At 40.4% G+C, this 20,906-nt stretch overlaps 1 protein-coding gene and 1 non-coding gene across 3 annotated transcripts in view; one reads left to right on the top strand and one right to left on the bottom strand.

Annotated features, from left to right (window-relative positions):
- PBDC1 (polysaccharide biosynthesis domain containing 1) overlaps positions 1-20,403 on the bottom strand; it is a 40,856-nt gene extending 20,453 nt beyond the window's left edge. Inside the window, exons 1-2 of one of the 2 annotated variants that reach the window (XM_008160854.3) lie at positions 20,323-20,403; positions 20,167-20,232 (exon numbers count right to left, since the gene is read on the bottom strand). In XM_008160854.3, coding sequence (XP_008159076.1) covers positions 20,167-20,232; positions 20,323-20,352 — 96 coding nt within the window. In that variant the 5' untranslated portion in view covers positions 20,353-20,403. Of the gene's footprint in view, positions 1-19,541; positions 19,628-20,166; positions 20,233-20,322 lie in introns of those variants that run through there. The other variant, XM_054713501.1, reaches the window with a different exon arrangement.
- On the top strand, positions 11,367-11,473 carry LOC129148510 (U6 spliceosomal RNA). The gene has a single exon (XR_008555481.1). It is a non-coding gene; the product is annotated as a U6 spliceosomal RNA (small nuclear RNA).
- Positions 20,404-20,906: the final 503 nt, after the last annotated feature.

Raw genomic sequence — 20,906 nt, 5'->3', positions numbered from 1 at the left:
CAACTCATTTTAATCTGACGAGGAGGGTCAGACTAAGAATTTTCAAAGGAGTGCAGGATCCTTAGTCTGACGCACAGACCCACTGTCCACACACTTGGGCTCTTTCCGACTCTGATTGCTAAGCCCAATACATAGGAAAACCCAGGTGGAAAGGCCCTGAAAGACTGCAGGGGGAAGTTGTTTTTTCGGAACCTTGGGAGCAGAGCTGGGTGTGACCATCGGAGAGGCAGCTCTGAGGCGCACACCTCCACAAACCTGTAGTGAGTGCCATAGAGGGGAAAAAAAAAAAAAAGCTAGAGAGGCCCGGAAGTCAATTCAGAAACACTGCCACCCAGGGGCTGAAACGCTAATTGTCTCTGGTGTAATAAAAAATAAATACGAGAAATTAAGACATGGCCGGCTTAAAAAGCAGGACTGGTTTCCAACACTGAGGAGCCGTGGAATGAAGCTGAACTGAAATACCGCCCAGACTGGGAAACAGGCGTACCAAACAGAATAATAGAGGAAGTGAATGACAGCTGCTACTGCACATTTTAGTCTTCCTATTTTTTAATTTTAAATTCTTTTTTAAATTTTTTTAATTTTTTATTCTCATTTTTTTTATTTTCATTTTTTGCATCTTTTACTTAAGAAACTAAATTTTTTTCTTTTTCCTCACTCGATTTTCACCTTTTTAATTATTACATTTTTATTTTCAATCAGCATTATTATTACTATTATTTTACTTGTTTTTTTTTTAATTTCATTTGATTTTCTCTTTCTTTTATTTTTGGATTAGTGTCCTACATTCTATTTGCATCTTTCCCTTACAATCGTTTTACCCTATCTCAAAGCTAACATTATGCCATCACTCTCCTCCTAACCTTTCCCCTTTTGGTCTCCTGTTTATCTTAACCCTTTCTGGCTTTAGATTTTCCCTACTTTTTCAGTTTACACTCTGCTAAAAGTTCACCCTACTTATATATCTAATTCCCAACCTCCTGCTCCAAATCCATACAAACCTCTCTCTACGCTACCTTAAAAAAATTATTTTTCTCTCTGGCCTATTGTTGTTGTTTGCTTGAATGTTGATTAGATTGAACTTTTATGCTTTTTTATGAGATTGTTTTGATTATTCTTTTTGTTTGTTTGGTCGGTTCTGTTGTTTGCTTTGTTTTTGTTTGTTTTTTACTGTTGTTTTCCCTTGCCTCACTTGATATTAGCTGGTGTTGCAGTTTGTATTAATCTCCAGGCTCGTGTTGCTGGAATTTGCTGGGAATAGTGGTTGTTCTAGTGGAGTTTACTCCCCATATATGTAGTTTGTTCCCCTTTTCTCTCTTAGTATCGTTCTTGTCTCTCTTACTTTTTTTCCTTTTCTTTTTCTTTTCTTTTTTTTTTTCGTTCTTTCTTCTCTTTCCCAAGTTCAGATTCACACTTTTTTTTGTTGTTCTTTCTTTTTACTCTCCCTCTTCCACTCCTATTCCCTAATTTGTCTTTCTCTGGTGGTTACCTTTATTGGAGGTTATTAATATCATGAATACAATTCTGTTCAGTGCCTTGTCTGTTGTGTCTGGTTGTGTTGTATTTTGTACCTTTAAATCAACGCCAGAGAGAGAGATCTATATAACCAGACATCCAGAGAAGAGAGACCATGAGGAGACAAAGAAATAGCCCCACAGGAAAAAGCAGGCATCACCAGAAAAGGAAGTAAACTATTTAGAGGCAAACAACCTATCAGAGAAAGAATTCAGAGAAATGGTCATAAGGTGGCTGAAAAGGATGGAAGACAAATTCGACAATATGAGTAAGAACCAAGAAGAAATGAAGAACCAAGAAGAAATGAAAAATGACATCGCTGCTATAAAGAACTCAATAGAAAGCATCAAGAGTAGACTAGAAGAAGCAGAGGACCGCATAAGTGAGCTAGAAGACAAGATGGAAAAAAATACCCAATTACAACAGCTTCTAGAAACAAAAATTAGAAAGACTGAAGAGAGCCTAAGGGAACTTCGGGACAACACAAAACAAAACAACAGCAGGATAATAGGGGTGCCAGAAGGAAAGGAAACTGAGCAAGGAATAGAACACCTGTTCAAAGAAATAATAACAGAAAACTTCCCTGATATAGGGAAGAAAAAACCCACACAAATCCAAGAAGCTCACAGAGTTCCAAGCAAAATGAACCCCAAAAGACCGACGCCAAGGCACATTATAATTAAGTTGGCAAACACCAACGACAAAGTAAGAATCTTAAAAGCGGCCAGAGAGAGACAGACAGTTACATACAAAGGAAACCCCATCAGACTAGCAACTGATTTCTCAACAGAAACTCATCAGGCCAGAAGGGAATGGAATGAAATACACAAAGTCATGCAAAGGAAGGGTCTAAATCCAAGAATACTGTACCCAGCAAGGCTATCAATCAAAATTGAAGGTGAAATCAGGAGCTTCACAGACAAGAAAGGACTAAGGGAGTTTATCACCACCAAACCAGCAATGAAAGAAATGCTAAAGGGTCTGCTGTAAAAAATAAAAAAAGAAAGAAATAGGAAGCAATGAAGGAACACTGGGGTATAGAATAAAAATGGCGTCAAATAAGTACCTATCAATAATAACTTTAAATGTAAATGGATTGAATGCCCCAATCAAAAGACACAGGGTAACAGACTGGATAAGAAAACAAAACCCAGATATCTGCTGATTACAGGAAACCCACCTCAAAAAAAAGGATGCATACAGACTGAGAGTAAAGGGCTTGAAAAAGGTTTTCCAGGCGAATGGAAATGAAAAAAAAGCTGGGGTAGCAATACTTATATCTGACAAATTAGATCTCAAAGTGAAGGACATAACAAGAGATAATGAAGGCCACTTCATAATACTAAAGGGAGAAATCCAACAAGAAGAAATAACTCTGGTAAACATATACGCACCCAATACAGGAGCACCAAGATACATTAAAAAACTCCTGGAAGATATCAAAGGAGAGATTGACAGCAATACAATCATAGTAGGAGACTTCAATACCCCACTATCACCATTGGACAAATCCTCTAAACAAAAAATCAGCAAAGAAACATCAATCCTAAATGACTCACTAGAACAGATGGAATTAATCGACACCTTCATAACATTTCACCCCAAAGCCACAGAATATACATTCTTCTCAAGTGCACATGGGTCATTTTAAAAGATAGACCATATGTTAGGACATAGGCAAAGTCTCTCCAAATTCAAGAAGATAGAAAACATATCAAGTATCTTCTCAGATCACAGTGGCATAAAACTGGAAATCAACTACAATAAAAACAACCCAAAGAAATCAAACACTTGGAGACTAAACAGCATGCTATTAAACCATGACTGGGTTACCAAAGACATCAAGGAAGAAATAAAAAACATCATGGCAACAAATGACAATGAAAACAAAACAATCCAAAATCTATGGGACACAGCGAAAGCAGTCCTGAGAGGGAAGTTCATAGCTCTACAAGCCTACTGCAAAAAACAAGAAACAATGGTAATAAATTACCTAACCCAACAACTCAAAGAGTTAGAGAGAGAGCAACAAGATAAGCCCAGTGTAAGCAGAAGGAAAGAAATAATAAAGATCAGAGCGGAGATAAACGACATAGAGACCAAAGAAACAATACAAAAGATCAACAAAACCAAGAGCTGGTTCTTTGAAAGGATAAACAAGATTGATGAACCTCTAGCCAGGCTCACCAAGAAGGAAAGAGAGAGGACCCAAATAAACAAAATCAGAAATCAAAGAGGTGAAATAACTACCGATCCCACTGAAATACAAAGGATTGTTCAAAAATACTACGAATAACTCTATTCCAACAAACTGGACAACCTGCAGGAAATGGACATATTTCTAGGAAAATATAACCTTCCAAAAGTCAATCACGATGAATCTAAACAGTTCAACATGCCAATAACTATGGAAGAAATTGAAGTAGTCATCAAAAAGCTTCCAGCAAACAAAAGCCCGGGGCCAGACGACTTCACAGGAGAGTTTTACCAAACATTTAAGGAAGAACTAAAACCTATCCTCCGACTATTCCAAAAAATTCAAAAGGAAGGAACACTTCCAAACTCACCAATCTTTTTTCAGGCTCAATCTCCTCTTCTGAAAATTGAGGATAATAACAAAGGCTGCCTACCTCCAAGGCTATCATGAGGATCAGACTAGTTAATGTATGTTGAAACTGCTTTGTAAACTGTACTCTGTGATTATGAAGAAATCAATACTAAAGATGCTGGTGTTTAAAAATCCCCAAAGATAGAAATCTGCTTATGCATTATATCCACACACAAAATTTTCAGTGTAGATTCTTGGCCTGGAGTTCCATGTCGAATGAGTTCAGAAAAGCAATAAGACTTCATCCTCAGAAGAGGTGGGATTTCAGGTGCTTAATGGTTGGAGGCTGGACTCCTGGTGAAGGAGAGGGTGAGGGAGAAAGTGCAGGCCTCAAAGTCAGATGATCACATGGCCTGCACAGACGTGTCTGAGATGAAAACTGAGTGTTTGCTGAGGTTTATAGAGTTAATTCTTAGTGCCTTGCCTTGAGGGAGATGACCATATGACTATCAAAAAGGACAACCATGATAGTATCCATAAGCATTTATTGAATATCAATGGACGGCTGAAGGAATATAAAGATGAAACGAACCAAAGGCCCTGTGTTGCTGTTAAAGAGTATTGACAAAGTAGTTGGCAAGGTCCAAGGAATGGACAGAGAGGAAAATTCAGGTTAACAGAGGTCAACTGAAGAATGACTGCCACGTGCCCCTGAGTCCGGATGAAGCCGTGCCCCTGGGTCCGGCTGAGACCAAACCAGAGGAAGTCGGACCTCGTTACCACCATTTGTCCACCATCTAGAGCTGAGGGGTCAGTGCTGACATGTACACATAAGGAACTGGTGGACATTGAAATTGGGTCTCTAAAGAACTGTTGGTCCAGAAAGAAACTCACTACAGACTGATTCATTTGCCTGTCAGCATAACTATTATTGCTCGTCTCACATTCAGTTCTTATAAGTATATCTCTAGTGACACATGATCTCGCTCATCTAGGGGAAATGATGAACAACATAGACTGATGAACAAGAACAGAACCAGAAACAAGGAGGCATCGATTGGACTATCGGACCTCAGAGGGAGGATAGAGGAGGTTGGGGGGAGGGGGGAGAGATCAACCAAAGGACTTGTGTGCATGCATATGAGCCTATCCAACGGTTAAGTTCAACAGGGGGTTGGGGCATCCGGGGGGAGGGGTGTGGGATGGGAATGGGGGGATGAGGACAAATATGTGACACCTTAATCAATAAAGAAATAAAAAAAAAAAAGAAAGAACTCTCCAAAAATTCATCTGGAATAAAAATACCCCGAATACCTGCAGCAATCCTGAGAAAGAAGAACAAAGTAGGTGGGATCTCAATACCAAATTTCAAGCTGTATTACAAAGCCACTGTTCTTAAAACAGCCTGGTACGGGCACAAGAACAAACACATTGATCAATGGAACAGAATAGAGAACCCAGAGGCATGAACATACAATGGAGTGAAGACAGTCTCTTCAACAAATGGTGTTGAAAAAATTGGACAGATACATGCAAAAAAATGAAACTAGATCACCAACTTTCACCATACACAAAAAATAAACTCAAAATGGATAAAGGACTTAAACATAAGCCTGGAAACCATAAAAATACTAGAGGAATCCACAGGCAGCAAAATCTCAGACAAATGCCTAAAGAACTTCTTCACTGATACTGCTCTTAGGGCAATGGAAGCGAAAGAGAAAATAAACAAATGGGACTACATCAAAATAAAAAGCTTTTGTACAGCAAAGGAAACCATCAATAAAACAACAAGAAAGCCCACTGCAAGTGAGAACATATTTGCCAATGATATCAACGATAAGGGTTTAATCTCCAACATTTACAGAAAACTCATACAATTTAACAAAAAGAAGATAAACAACCCAATGAAAAAATGGGCAACTGATCTAAATAGACACTTTTCAAAAGAAGACAGAAGGAAGGCCAAGAGACACATGAAAACATGCTCAAAGTCACTAATCATCAGAGATGCAAATCAAAACAATGCGGTACCATCTCACACCTATCAGAATGGCTATCATCAACAAATCAACAAACAGCAAGTGTTGGCGAGGATGCAGAGAAAAAGGAACTCTTTTTGCACTGCTGGTGGGAATGCAGACTGGTACAGCCACTGTGGAGAACAGTACGGAGTTTCCTCAAAAAACTAAAAATGGAACTCCCATTTGACCCAGTGATCTCACTCCTAGGAATATATCCCAAGAAACTAGAAACACGAATCAGAAAGAATATATGTACCCCTATGTTTACAGCAGCATAATTCACCATAGCTAAGATTTGGAAACAACCCAAATGCCCATCAGCAGATGAGTGAATTAAAAAACTGTGGTATATCTACAAAATGGAATACTATTCTGCAGTAAAAAAGGAGCTCCTACCATTAGCAACAACATGGATGGTGATGGAGAGCATTATGCTAAGTGAAATAAGCCAGGCAGAGAAAGATAAATATCACATGATCTTACTCATTTGTGGAATATAATGAACGGCATACACTGATGAACAAGAACAGATCCAGAGACTGAGAAATGTCGATCAGAACCTCAAACCTCAGGGAAGGAGGGGATCGGTAGGAGAAAGGGGGAGAGATCAACCAAGGGACTTGTGTACATGCAATGAGCCTAATCAATGGACACAGACAACAGGGTGGTGGGGCACGAATTGGGGATGGGGAGTAATGGGGGAATAAGGACACATATAAAAAATCATAATCATAATAAAAATAAAAAATTTAAAAAATAAAAAAGAAATTGTGAGGTAACCAGAACCCCAAGGATGCCTGAGAACATCTTTCTTACCATGCTAGCAGTCATCAGTTGTATGGTAATATTACCTGGGGCAAATGGGGAAGTATTTTGGACTTATGTTCCTGACCCTTCATGGGTAAGAGCCCTTACGTGGGCTGATCCCCCTCCTAATGTAGTCACCAATAATACCAAACACCTTGGTCATCCAGGAGGACCATGGGTGGCACAAGGATGTATAATTAAATAGGGGTCTCCACCCAGCTTCCCTTTTGTATGACACAAAATCAAACCATTGCTCCTTTGTATGTAAAATTAAAGAGGTTTTTGGCTTGTGTGGACACCAAAGAAAGGGAATATCACTACTTTCTCCTGGGAGAGAAAATGTAACTAAGACCTTGTCTATATAAAAAGATATTGGCAGCCAGTTTGAAATGGAATAGCCATGGCCTAGAGCAAAGAATATCTTTACATGATATTATTCTACAATGTCATTATAATTTTTCCCAGATTTGTGTTATCCCCATTACCTATAATAGTACCTCGCACCCTTGGGTATCAATAAAAAATCATCTTTTTGGTGCTTGGAGACAAAGGTAACATATCTCTAGATATTTTAGAATTACAACAGCATAATGTACAATTATCCCAAACAAACTTACTAATTCTTTGAATGTCTGGCAGCAATTTTAAAAGGACATGAAAGGATTTAATCCCTTCCACTGTGTAGAGGACTTCCTGGGAAGGCACCTGAGCATTCTATATTGGCCCCTCTTGCCCTTCTCACAATCCAATTGTCCACAGCTGTTGTCTGAGCTTTCTGTTCATTCCGAGGTTGAAGCCTCGTGATGGCTGGTACCATGGGTCTGTCTCTCGCCCAGTCGGGTGAGCTGGTCCCTCGCTGGAGAAGAAACCTGGGTTTCACAAGATATGTGATCAGTGCTAGGGCCCTCCCAGCAGGTGAGGGGATCCCAAGGCAGGTGCTGGGCATGGAGGCCACGGGGGCGTAGGCTACCGAGGAGACAGAATTGAACCTCACATCACCCTGCTTGGCCCTGGAGGATGGCTGGTTAGCCAGAAACAGGTAAGATTCCTCGGGGAAGGAACAACCTAAGACAGGCACAGTCTCAGAGGGGCCATCAGGAGAGTACTTGGGGGTTAACAGAGGTGGGGCACAGACCTTCACCCCTCCAACTTTGCAGGGGCCTGAACCCTCACCCCTGCTGAGGGAGGTGTCCTGCCCCCATGGCTGTTTAACTTCCCATGCTCAGCTCAAATCGGGACCCAGGTAACAGACAGAGACTTGGCCGACAGCAGCTGCCCTCTCACTGCAACAAGACTTGATGGAGATGTCTTGTACCCATGGTGCAGGTAACTGGGGTTTTTGATATCTAAACCCAGCCTAGCACCAGGAATGCTCAGGGCCTACTCAAGAAGGCAAATAATCCTTTCCACTAATATTTACAGGGTAAAATAAGATGGTTGTTAGAGTATTAAATTTGACAGTAAAATAGTAGTCAAGTTTTCAAGCTAACTTAAATTGGCTAATTGAAATAAGAGAATATTCTAGAAAAACCAATTGTACTGGACAAAAAAGCTGTTCCTAAAGTGTTAACTAAAATTTTTATTGGTAGTTCATCTCATGGTAAAATTGTGCAACATGTTATGAACCTAAAGCAGTCACATTTTAGTGCAAAAAATTAAAATTTAAAAGCTATCAAGATTACATTATAAAATTTCCAAAAGCCTCCTAATATTTAAATCAAAAAAGGGAGGATAGTAGAAGAATATCATATAAGGAAAAATATCCTGTAAGTCAGTGATGGGCAACCTTTTAAGCTTGGTGTGTCAAACTTTGCCAAAAAACTGAGCATTACTCGGGTAGTGTGTCACTTTGAGGAAAAAACATTATTTCGCAAATGTTTCATCCTCAGGAGCAGCAAATGTTTCATCCTCGGCATGCGGCCGCCTCAGCGGCCACGTATCATCAGAAATGGCTACATGTGTCAGTGCTGACACGCGTGTCATAGGTTCGCCATCACTGCTGTAAGTAAATTACATCTAGAAAATTTTTACTTTAGAAAATTAACTTTCATTTGTAATACTAACAGCAAGACACCCATATAAAACATACATGGTGTCAAAACAAGCCAAAGGAAAATCGTTTGGGCAAAAAATGAAAAAGGATCGCAAGTCAAATTTATAGAAAAGATTCCTTTATTAATTTTTGGTCGAGAATATGTTTGTATATTTTCAGAAAACAACTCCCAGACCATGTGGATTCTGGCAACAGAGAGCAATTGACAGGAGTGCTCCAGCCATGAAGACAGAAGAGAAACAGTCCAGAGATGGAAGACGCTGATGATGCCTTGCCATACTAGCAGTCAGCAGCTGTGTGTCACTGCAGGTTGCCCAGGACCAAACCAGAGAGGGTCGGACCTACATTACCACCATTTGTCCACCATCCATAACTGAAATATCATTGCTGACATGTACACATAAGGAACTGTTTGACATAGAAAATGGGACTCAAAAGAACTGTTGGCCCAGAAAGAAACTTACTATAGAATGATTCATTTGCCTGTCAGCATAACCATTATTGCTTGTCTCATTTTCGGTTCTTGTAAGTGTATTTCTAGTACCACATGAGTTCACTCATCTAGGGGAAATGATGAACAACATAGACTGATGAACAAGAACAGCATCGATCAGACTGTCGGACCTCAGAGGGAAGGTAGGGGAGGGTGTGGATAAGGGAGAGAGATCAACCAAAGGACTTGTGTGCACGCATATGAGCCTAACCCAGCGATGGCGAACCTGTGACACGCGTGTCAGCACTGACACGCGTAGCCATTTCTGATGACACGCGGCTGCATGCCGAGGATGAAACATTTGCTGCTCCTGAGGATGAAACATTTGCGACTAGAGTCTTGGAGTTAGTTTTTTCCTCAAAGTGACACACTACCCGAGTTATGCTCAGCTTTTTGGCAAAGTTTGACACACCATGCTCAAAAGGTTGCCCATCACTGGCCTAACCAGTGGTCACGGACAACAGGGGGGTGGGGGCATGCATGGGTAGGGGTTTGGGATGGGAATGGGGGGAATGAGGACAAATATGTGATACCTTAATCAATAAAGAAATTTTAAAAAAATAAAATAAAATAAATAAAAATATATATTTGACAAAGGAGGCATGAACAAACAATGGAGTCAAGACAGTCTCTTCTATAAATGGTGTTGGGAAAATTGGACAGATACATGCAAAAAAATGAAACTAGACCCGTGGTCGGCAAACTGTAGCTCGTGAGCCACATGCAGCTCTTTGGCCCCTTGAGTGTGGCTCTTCCACAAAATACCATGGCCTGGGCGAGTCTATTTTGAAGAAGTGGCGTTAGAAAAAATTTAAGTTTAAAAAGTTTGGCCCTCAAAAGAAATTTCAATTGTTGTACTGTTGATATTTGGCTCTATTGACTAATGAGTTTGCCGAGCACTGAACTAGACCATCAACTTACACCATACACAAAAATAAATTCAAAATGGATCAAGGACTTAAACATAAGATCGGAAACCATAAAAATACTAGAGGAATCCACAGGCAGAGAAGTCTCAGACATGTGCCGAAGCAATTTCTTCACCGATACCACTTCTAGGGCAATGGAAACTAAAGAGAAAGTAAACAAATGGGATTACATCCAAATAAAAAGCTTTTTCACAACAACAAAAATCATCAACAAAACAACAGGAAAGCCCACTGTATGGGAGAACATATTTGCAAATGTTATCACTGATAAAGGTTTAATCTCCAACATCTACAGACAACTTATACAACTTAATAAAAGGAAGATAAATGATCCAATAAAAATATAGGCAACGGGCCTAAATAGAATCTTTTTGAAAGAAGACAGAAGGAAGGCCAAGAAGACATATGAAAACATCCTGGAAGTCACTAATTATCTGAGAGATGCAAATCAAAATGACAATGCGGTATCATCTCACACCTGTCAGAATGGCAATCATCAATAAATCAACAAACGACAAGTGCTGGCGAGGATGCGGAGAAAAAGGCACCCTCATGCACTGCTGGTGGGAATGCAGATTGGTGCAGCCACTGTGGAGAACGGTATGGAGTTTCCTCAAAATACTAAAAATGGAACTCCCATTTGAACCTGTAATCCCACTTCTAGGAATATATTCCAAGAAACTAGAAACACCAATCAGAAAGGATATATGTACCCCTATGTTAATAGCAGCACAATTCACTATAGCTAAGATGTGGAAACAGCCTAAATGCCCATTAGCAGATGAGTGGATTAGAAAATTATGGTACATCTACACAATGGAATACTACGCTGCTATAAAAAAGAAGGAATTCTCACCATTTGCAGCAGTATGGATGAACCTGGAGAGCATTATGTTAAGTGAAATAAGCCAGGCAATGAAAGAAAAATACCACATGATCTCACTCATTTATGGAAAATAATGAACATTATAACCTGATGAATAAAAAGATAGATACAGTGCTCGCTTCGGCAGCACATATACTAAAATTGGAAGGATACAGAGAAGATTAGCATGGCCCCTGCACAAGGATGAAACGCAAATTCGTGAAGCATTCCATATTTAAAAAAAAAAAAAAGATAGATACAGAGGCAGTAAAGCACCGAAGAGACTGTCAAATTACAGCGGGAATGCTGGGGAGTGTTGGGGAAGCGAGGGGGGGGGATAGATCAACCAAAGGACTTGTATGCATGCATATAAGCACACCAATGGACACAAGACACTTGGGGGGGTGGGATGAGGGCATGCGACAGGGGGTAGGGAAGGCTGGGGGAAAGTCAATGGGAGAAAAAAAAGGAGATATATGTACTACTATATTTAATACTTTAAATAATAAAAATAAAATAAGATAAAATAAAATTAAAATAAAATTAAATAAATACAGAGGCCATAAAACTGGGAACAGTGCACTGCCCGGGCAGGGGGGTTATTAGTGCTGGCGCCAGGCCAGACCATCAGATATGGTCTGGAGACCCCAACACATGGGGCCTTTTGGCAAAACCCGCAAAAAGACCAGAAGCATAATCCATATTTACGGGACAAAGACCCCAGAAAGATATAAAAGAGACGCTCCCTGCATGTTACTTTACTCAGATTTGGGAAGTTATTTCTCTGGGTACACCGGCGTAAATAAACAGTGTAACTCCTTTTCTCTAAAAGCGTTGCTTGGTTTTTCTTTGGTCTTCTGCAACAACTTTACTGGATAGATATTCCAGACAAAAAGTCAATAGGAAACAGTGACACTAATGCTACAGTCGCCAACCTTTTGTACCTCACGGACCACCAGTGGTCCGGGGACCATCGGCTGGCGACCACTGCTCTACAGGATACACTGGATCAGATGGTTTTAGTTGACATTTACAGAACTTTTCACCCCAAAGCTGCAGAATATATATACTTCTAAGTGCACATGGATCATTCACAAAGATAGACCACATGTCAGGACTCAAAACAAGTCTCTACAAATTCAAGAAGATTGAAATCATATCAAGCTTCTTCTCAGATCACAGTGGAATGAAATTAGAAATCAGCTACAGTAGAAACACCCAGAAACATTCAAACACATGGAGACTAAATAACATATAAACAATGAATGAGTTACCAATGAGATCAAGGAAAATAACAAAAACTTCCTGAAAACAAATGAAAATGAACAAGCAACAACCCAAAATCTCTGGGACAAAGTAAAAGCCATCCTGAGAGGGAAATTCATAGCACTATAGGCCTACCTCAAAAAACAAGAAATATCTGCCGAAACCGGTTTGGCTCAGTGGATAGAGCGTCGGCCTGCGGACTCAAGGGTCCCAGGTTCAATTCCGGTCAAGGGCATGTACCTTGGTTGTGGGCACATCCCCAGTAGGGGGTGTGCAGGAGGCAGCTGATCGATGTTTCTCTCTCATCGATGTTTCTAACTCTCTATCCCTCTCTGTAAAAAATCAATAAAATATATTTAAAAAAAACAAACAAGAAATATCAACAATAAACTATTTATTTATTTTTTTAACAATAAACTATTTAACCCGACAACTTGAAGAACTAGAAAGAGAACAGCAAGAAAAGCCCACTGTAAGTAGAAGGAAGGAAATAATAAAGATCAGAGCAGAAATAAATGACATAGAGACTAAAAAAAAAAAATACAAAAAAATTAATGAAACCAAGAGCTGGTTCTTTGAAAGGATAAGCAAAATTGATGAACCGTTAGCCAGACTCATCAAGAAACAAAGAGGACCCAAATACATAAAATCAGAAACAAAAGTGGAGAAGTAACCACTGACAATACAGAAATACAAAGGATTGTAAGAAAATACTAGGAACAGGAGGAACCAAGATGGCGGCATAGTTAAACAACTAATCTGCTGCCTCACACAACAATTTCAAAAATACAACTAAAAGACAAAACGTCTACCACCCAGAACCACGGGAAAGCTGGCTAAGTGGTAGATTTACAACTAAGGAGAGAAAGGAGCACAAACGCTGAAAAGCTGAGTGAGGTACGGAGGCACGAGAATCGGGCTGGCGGCGGGCGACTGGGTGCGCGGCTTTTCTTCAACCCAAAGGGAGACAAGCTCCCGATCACTCTGAAATCCAGTTTCTGGGGACACTCGGGGGACCCAGACACCTATGGGGAGAAGCTGGACTCTCGGCCATCAGGTCGGAAAGTGAGAGTGACTTTTTTGCAGAGGTGCGCCCAGCAATCATTGTTTTACTGCACTGGAGCGCGGGGCGCAGGGACTTGGAAACGTGGAAAGGCAGAGGCGGCTGACGCCAGCCATCGCCATTGGCCACGCCCTAGCCTAGTGACGCCCTGAGACCCCGCCCCGCCCTGAGACCCCGCCCCGCACATTCTACAAACCCGCCCAGGCTCCACACAACGGCTTTTGCATATAAATGGCCTGTTCTGTGGCAGCTCAACCAAATTAACTGCAGCTCCAGTCAGACTGCTCCAAAACCGCCCAAGCAAAGGAGGAGAAAACTAGTTCTTGCTGTAGCTCCTGCTGGGGGACACACAGTACACAAGGGTACACCAAGAGTGTCCACCTCAAGTAACTGGGAGGCTGACCCGTTGAACCAATAGGACACCTAGTACACAAAACTACCCTACCAACTCAGGGAAGCAGAGAAAATGAGGAGGCAAGGTAACAGATCACAAACCAAAGAAATGGAGGAGAACAAGCGACTGGACATAGAGTTCAAAACCATGGTTATAAGGTTTTTCAAGAATTTCATGGAAAAGGCCGATAAATTCAATGAGACCCTCGAGGATATGAAAAAGGACCAACTAGAAATTAAACATACACTGACTGAGATAAAAATATTATACAGAGACCCAACAGCAGACTAGAGGATCGCAAGAATCAACTCAAAGATTTGGAATACAAAGAGGCCAAGGACACTCCTCCAGAGAAGCATGAAGAGAAGAGAATTCAGAAAGTTGAAGATAGTGTAAGAAACCTCTGGGACAACTTCAAGCGAACCAACATCAGAATTATGGGGGTGCCAGAAGAAGAGAGAGAGCAAGATACTGAAAACCTATTTGAAGAAATAATGAACGAAAACTTCCCCCACCTGATGAAAGAAATAGACTTACAAGTCCAGGAAGAACACAGAACCCCAAACAAAAGGAATCCAAAGAGGACCACACCAAGACACATCATAATTAAAATGCCAAGGGCAAAAGACAAAGAGAGAAACTTACAAGCAGCAAGAGAAAAACAGTTAGTTACCTACAAGGGAGCTCCCATACGATTATCAGCTAATTTCTCAACAGAAACCATGCAGGCCAGACGGGAGTGGCAAGAAATATTCAAAGTGATGAATAGCAGGAACCTACAACCAAGACTACTCTACCCAGCAAAGTTATCATTCAGAATGGAAGGTCAGATAAAGAGCTTCACAGATAAGAAAAAGCTAAAGGAGTTCACCACCACCAAACCAGTATTATATGAAATGCTGAAAGGTATTCTTTAAAAAGAGGAAAAAGAAGAAGAAAGATAAAAATTATGAACAACAAATACATATCTATCAACAAGTGAATCTAAAAGTCAAGTGAATTAAAAATCTGAGGAACAGAATAAACTGGTGAACTTAATAGAATCAGAGGCATAGAATGGGAGTGGATTGATAATTCTCAGGGGGAAAGGGGTGTCTGTGTGGGGAGTATGGGAAGAGACTAGACAAAAATCATACACCTATGGATAAGGGCAGCGGGGGGGAGGTAAGGGCAGAGGAGGGGTGGGAACTGGGTGGTGGGGAGATATGGGGGGAAAAAGGAGAAACAGTTGTAATCTGAACAATAAAGATTCATTAAAATAAAAAAAAGAAACTTGAAAAAAAAAAGAAAATACTAGGAACAACTATATGCCAACAAGCTGTACAATGTGGATGAAATGGATTAATTCCTAGGAAAATACAGTCTCCCAAAACTGAATCAAGAAGAATCAGAATACCTGAATAGGCCAATCCTATTCTCTGAATAGGCCAACAACTGATGAAATAGAAGCAGTAATCAAAAAACTCCCAGCAAAGAAAAGCACTGGTCCTGATGGCTTTACAGGGCAGTTTTATTTTATTTTTTTTAATTACTTTATTGATTAAGGTATCACATATTTGTCATCAACCCCCTCCCCCATACAGGGCAGTTTTAACATATATTCAAAAAAGAACTAACACCTATACTTCTCAAACTATTCCAAAAAATTCAAGAGGAAGGAACACTTCCAAACTCTTTCTATGAAGCCAGCATTACCCTAATCCCAAAACCAGATAAAGACACTACAAAGGAAGAGAATTACAGGCCAATATAGTTGATGAACATAGATGCTAAAATCCTCAACAAAATATTAACAAACCGGATCCAGCAATATATTAAAAAGATCATACACCATCACCAAGTGGGATTTATTCCAGAGATGTGAGGCTGGTACAATATTTGCAAATCAATACATGTAATACAGCACATAAACTGAAAGAGAAAAATCAAATGATCATACCAATAGATGCAGAAAAAGCATTTGACAAAAATCCAACACCCATTTTTGATAAAAACTCTCAGCAAAGTGGAAATGGAGCATAGCTCAACATGATAAAGGCCATATATGACACACCTACAATGGACATCATACTCAATGGGCAAAACTAATACATTTCCGCTGAGAACAGAAACAAAACAGGGATGTCTGCTTTCACCACTCCTAGTATGTTCACTACTAGTATGTTCAACATACTAGTAGTCCTGGAAGTCCTAGCCACAGTGATCAGACAAAAAGAAATAAAAGGCATCCAAATTGGAAAGGACGAAGTAAAACTCTCATTATTCGCAGATGATATGATATTGTACATAGAAAACCATAAGTACTCTACCAAAACACTACTAGATTTAATAAATGAATTTGGCAATGTAGCAGGCTACAAAATCAACACCCAAAAATCGATGGCTTTTTTATATACCAATAATGACTTCTCAGAAAGAGAAAACTAAACAAGAAATACCATTTACCATTGTAACAAAAAAGTTTAAAATACCTAGGAATAAACTTAATCAAGAAGGCAAAAAAGACCTGTTTTTGGAAAACTACAGAATGTTGAAAAAAGAGATAGAAGATATAAACAAGTGGAAGAATATACTGTGTTCATGGATTGGTGGAATCAACATCATTAAAATGTCCATATTACCCAAGGCAAACTATAAATTCAATGCAATCCCTATTAAAATATCAACAGCATATTTCATAGATCTAGAACAAATACTCCAAAAATTTATATGGAATCAAAAAGACCTCTGAATAGCCACAGCAATCTTGAGAAAGAGAAACAAAGTTGGAGGAATCACAATACCAGATTTCAATTTATACTAAAAAGCCACCATAATCAAAACAGCCTAGTACTAGCTCTAGAACAGGCATATATGTCAATGGAAAAGTACAGAGACCCCAGAAATCGACCTAAGCTATTATGCTCAATTAATATTTGACAAAGAAGGCAAGAGCATACAATGGAGTTAAGACAGTCTCTTCAATAAATGGTATTGGGAAAATTGGACAGATACATGGGAAAAAATGAAACTAGCCCACCAAATTACACCATACACAAGAATAAACTCAAAATGGATAAAAGACTTAAATGTAAGTCGTGAAACCATAAAAATCCTAGAAGAAACCATAGGCAGCAAAATCTCAGACATCTCTCGTAGCAATATGTTTATGGATACATCTCTTAGGGCAAAGAAAACTCAGGAAAAAATAAACAAATGGTACTACATGAAAATAAAAAGCTTCTGCACCTCAAAAGAAACCATCAACAAGACAAAAATGGAGCCCACTGTATGGGAGAGTATATTCAGTACTGATACACCTGATAAAGGGTTAATATCCAAAATATATAAGGAACTCATAAAAGTTAACAGAAGACAAATAATCCAATTAAAACAGATGGGCAAAGGACCTAAATAGACACTTCTCCAAAGAGGACATACAGATGGCCAAAAGACCTATGAAAAAATGCCCAAAATCACTGATAATTTGAGAGGTGCAAATTAAAAGGACAAATCAACAAATGACAAGTGCTGGCGAGGATGTGGAGAAGAGGGAACCCTAGTACACTGCTGGTGGGAGTGTAACCATTTTGGAAAACAGTATGGCGTTTACTCAAGAAATTAAATGTGGATCTGCCATTTGACCCAGTGATCCCACTTCTAGGAATATATCCTAAGAAACCCGAAACACTGAATCAGAAAGAATGTATGCACAGCCTATGTTCATAGTAGCACAATTTACAATAGCTAAGATCTGGAAACAGCCTAAGGGCCCATAGTAAATGAGTGGATAAAAACCTGTGGTACATCTGTACCGTGGAATACTATGCAGCAGTAAAAAAGGAGGACCTCGCCCCAGCTGGTTTGGCTCAGTGGATAGAGTGTCAGCTGCAGACTAAAGGATTCCAGGTTTGATTCCAGTCAAGGGCACATGCCCAGGTTGCAGGCTCCATCCCCAGTTGGAGGCATACAGGAGGCAGCTGATCAATGATTCTCTCTCACCCTCCTATCCCTTCCTCTTTGAAATCAATAAAAAAATATATTAAAAAAAAAAAGAAACTAGAAACCAGTCACAAGGGAGATGCTACTTTTGAAAAAATAAAAAAGGGGGGGGGGGGGAATCTCTTACCCTTTGAGACAGCATGGAGGGACCTGGAGAGAATCATGCTACGTAAATAAATCAGTCAGAGAAAGACCAGTATCATACAATCACACTCATATGTGGAATCTAAGTAACAAAATAAACTGATGAAGGGAGTGGATCCAGAGACAGAAGCATGGAACAGAATGTGGAATCTCAGAGGGAAGGCAGGAAGGGTGGGTGGGTGGGAAGTAATCAACCAAGGACCTTGTATACATATATGCTTGGCCCATGGACACAGACAATGGGGCCCTGAGGGTCTGGGCAGGGTTTGGGGGGCAGGCTACAAGGAGTCAATGTGGGAAAAAGGGGGGACATATGTAATACTTTCAACTATAAAGAATTATTTTTAAAAAATAAAACTACCCATGCCTGGACACCCCTTGGAATGTCAAAAAAATGCCAGGTCTGAAATCTCCCAATCCTGCCATTAGAGAACAAATTAAGGAAGCCTATGTATGCTCAGGAGAGCTACCAAACCTGATGTTACCGTTAAAGGATAAAAACTAGACTAATGGGTTTGGGCAATAAAATAATTCTTCTGTCCTTATGACAAACAAAAGACTACCTACACAGTCTAAAAAATAGAATGAGCCAGGGACTATCTTTTCCTGGAAGCTAATGAAAGTGTTAGAAACTAAATAAAACAGTAGATAATATTCTCAAGACTGAGTTAGGCCCTGTTTAGAGCGTTGTCTCCCATAGCCAAGGTTGTGGCTTAGATCTCTGGTTAGGGCATATACAAAAATCAACCAATGAATGCAAAAATAAGTGAAACAACAAATAGGGTGCTCTCTAAAACCAATCAGTAAATTAAAAACATTTTTAAAAGACTGAGTTAAATCACTGCAAAATTGAAATAATAAACACACATATAGAACTGAACTCTTGAAACAACAAAATAATGGAAGTGAAATTATTCTTCACTTTTAAGAGTGTGGCATTTCATAATCATCACTTGTTTATCTGATAGCCAATTTCCCACCCTATAACACTTAGAAATGAAACAGTATCATGAAGCAGGTTAATATATAAATACCCCTTACCAAGCACCCACCACCTGTTCCATTAGAATTTCCCACTCAAATTGGAGGGATCTATTTCATTGATCCCAGAAGAATCCCTTTGCAGTTTTATCTCCAGGCCCTTTGCCTGACTGCTAATTCATGTCCTTTGTCAACCTACACTTTGAGGATCAAATTTGAGATCCACTATCACAGTGAAGTCTTCATCTACTGTCTAGGTTCTATATGCTTATTCTTGAACTAAACTGCTTTGTATCTTATGCCCTGATTCACTCATCTAGCTTAGATCACATTCTTATTTGAGTGTTACTACTGTTCTCATAACCTTGCGTTTTGTATCTCAAATACATCATGGGCCCTAGCCAATTTGTCTCAGTGGATAGAGCCTCTGCCTGTGGACTGAAGGGTCTCAGGTTTGATTCCAGTCAAGGGCACATACCTCAGTTGCAGGCTTGATCCCTGGCCCTGGTCCGGATGCATGTGGGAGGCAACCAATGGATGTGTCTCTCATAGAGACGTTTCTGTCTCTCCCTCCTTTCCACTCTTGGGTGAGGATTAACAACAACAAAACAAAAATATCCTTGGGTGAGGATTAACAACAACAACAAAACAAAATAAAACCTCAAATACATCATGTGCTTCCTCGTTAAGAATCTAAACAAGACACACCATAAGCCAGTGCAACTTTACTGCACAGTGGAATCACTCGAGGGCCTTTAAAAATATGGATACCAGGCTCTCAGTCCCAGATATTCTGATTTAATTGAAACGGATTGTGCTCTGGCCATCGGGATATTTAAATGCTTCACACGGGATTCTAATGTGCAGCAAAGTTTGGGAACTACTTCCATTGGTATTAGTCCTGCGTTTGTGGACCAAACGGATCAGAATGATCTGAAAGGCGCGATTTTGTAGCGCACACGTAAGATATCAGGGCAGGGGGTTACAATTTCGTGGCAGGCCCTGCAGACATCACAGACTAGGTGAATTGGAAACTAGCCCACCAAATTACACCATACACAAGAATAAACTCAAAATGGATAAAATGTGTGTGTCATACTCACGTCGTTGCCATAAGACTCTGCTGGGAGAGAAAGAGCATGTGCCACTGATACCAGTTCCCCGGAAACCTGGGAAGAAAAAAGGAGGAGGAGAGGGAGAGTTCAAGGCTAGAGTCAGCTCGACTTCCCCATTCACCCAACCGCAGAGCAGTGCCTCACCGGCTTTTCAGTTCCACCAGTCGCCTCCATTTTGCAGCTAACAAAGCGCCGCTCCACTTCCCGGAAATGACTTTACCTGAGCTCTTTCCGTTGTCCGCTGGGAAGGGAGGGCGGGGCAAGAATGGCTTTCACCAGCCTGCGCCTGCGCCTGCGCCTGCGCCTGCGCCTGCGCCTGCGCCTGCGCCTGCGCCTGCGCCTGCGCCTGCGCCTGCGCCTGCGCCTGCGCCAAGTCGCAACCTCCCTCGCCTGGAGGCGGTAGTCCCTGGACCCTGCTCACGCACCCCACGCCCTCAAAAGTGCTGCTTAGTTGCTAGGCTGGGCTGTTAGAGGGATCTGAGGCGCCTAAATACTCAGTAAATCTGTGATCATGGGAAAAACCTGAGTAAAAATAATACAGCTTTCGGTCCCATTGCACTGAATACTAGCAGCGAATCGAATTCACACTATTTGTAAATGCAGACACAAACAAATACTGGCGCACAGTTGGATAAAGAGTGCAGTAAGTCTGGCCAGTGTGTTTCAGTGGTAGAGCATCAACCTATGAACCAGCAAGTCACGTTGGATTCCCAGTCAGGTCACTTGCC

The sequence above is a fragment of the Eptesicus fuscus genome, unplaced genomic scaffold, assembly GCF_027574615.1.
Source record: "Eptesicus fuscus isolate TK198812 unplaced genomic scaffold, DD_ASM_mEF_20220401 scaffold_71, whole genome shotgun sequence".
Taxonomy (NCBI): domain Eukaryota; kingdom Metazoa; phylum Chordata; class Mammalia; order Chiroptera; family Vespertilionidae; genus Eptesicus; species Eptesicus fuscus.
Note: the sequence above shows the minus strand (reverse complement) of the source record. Positions and strands in the feature narration are given on the sequence as shown.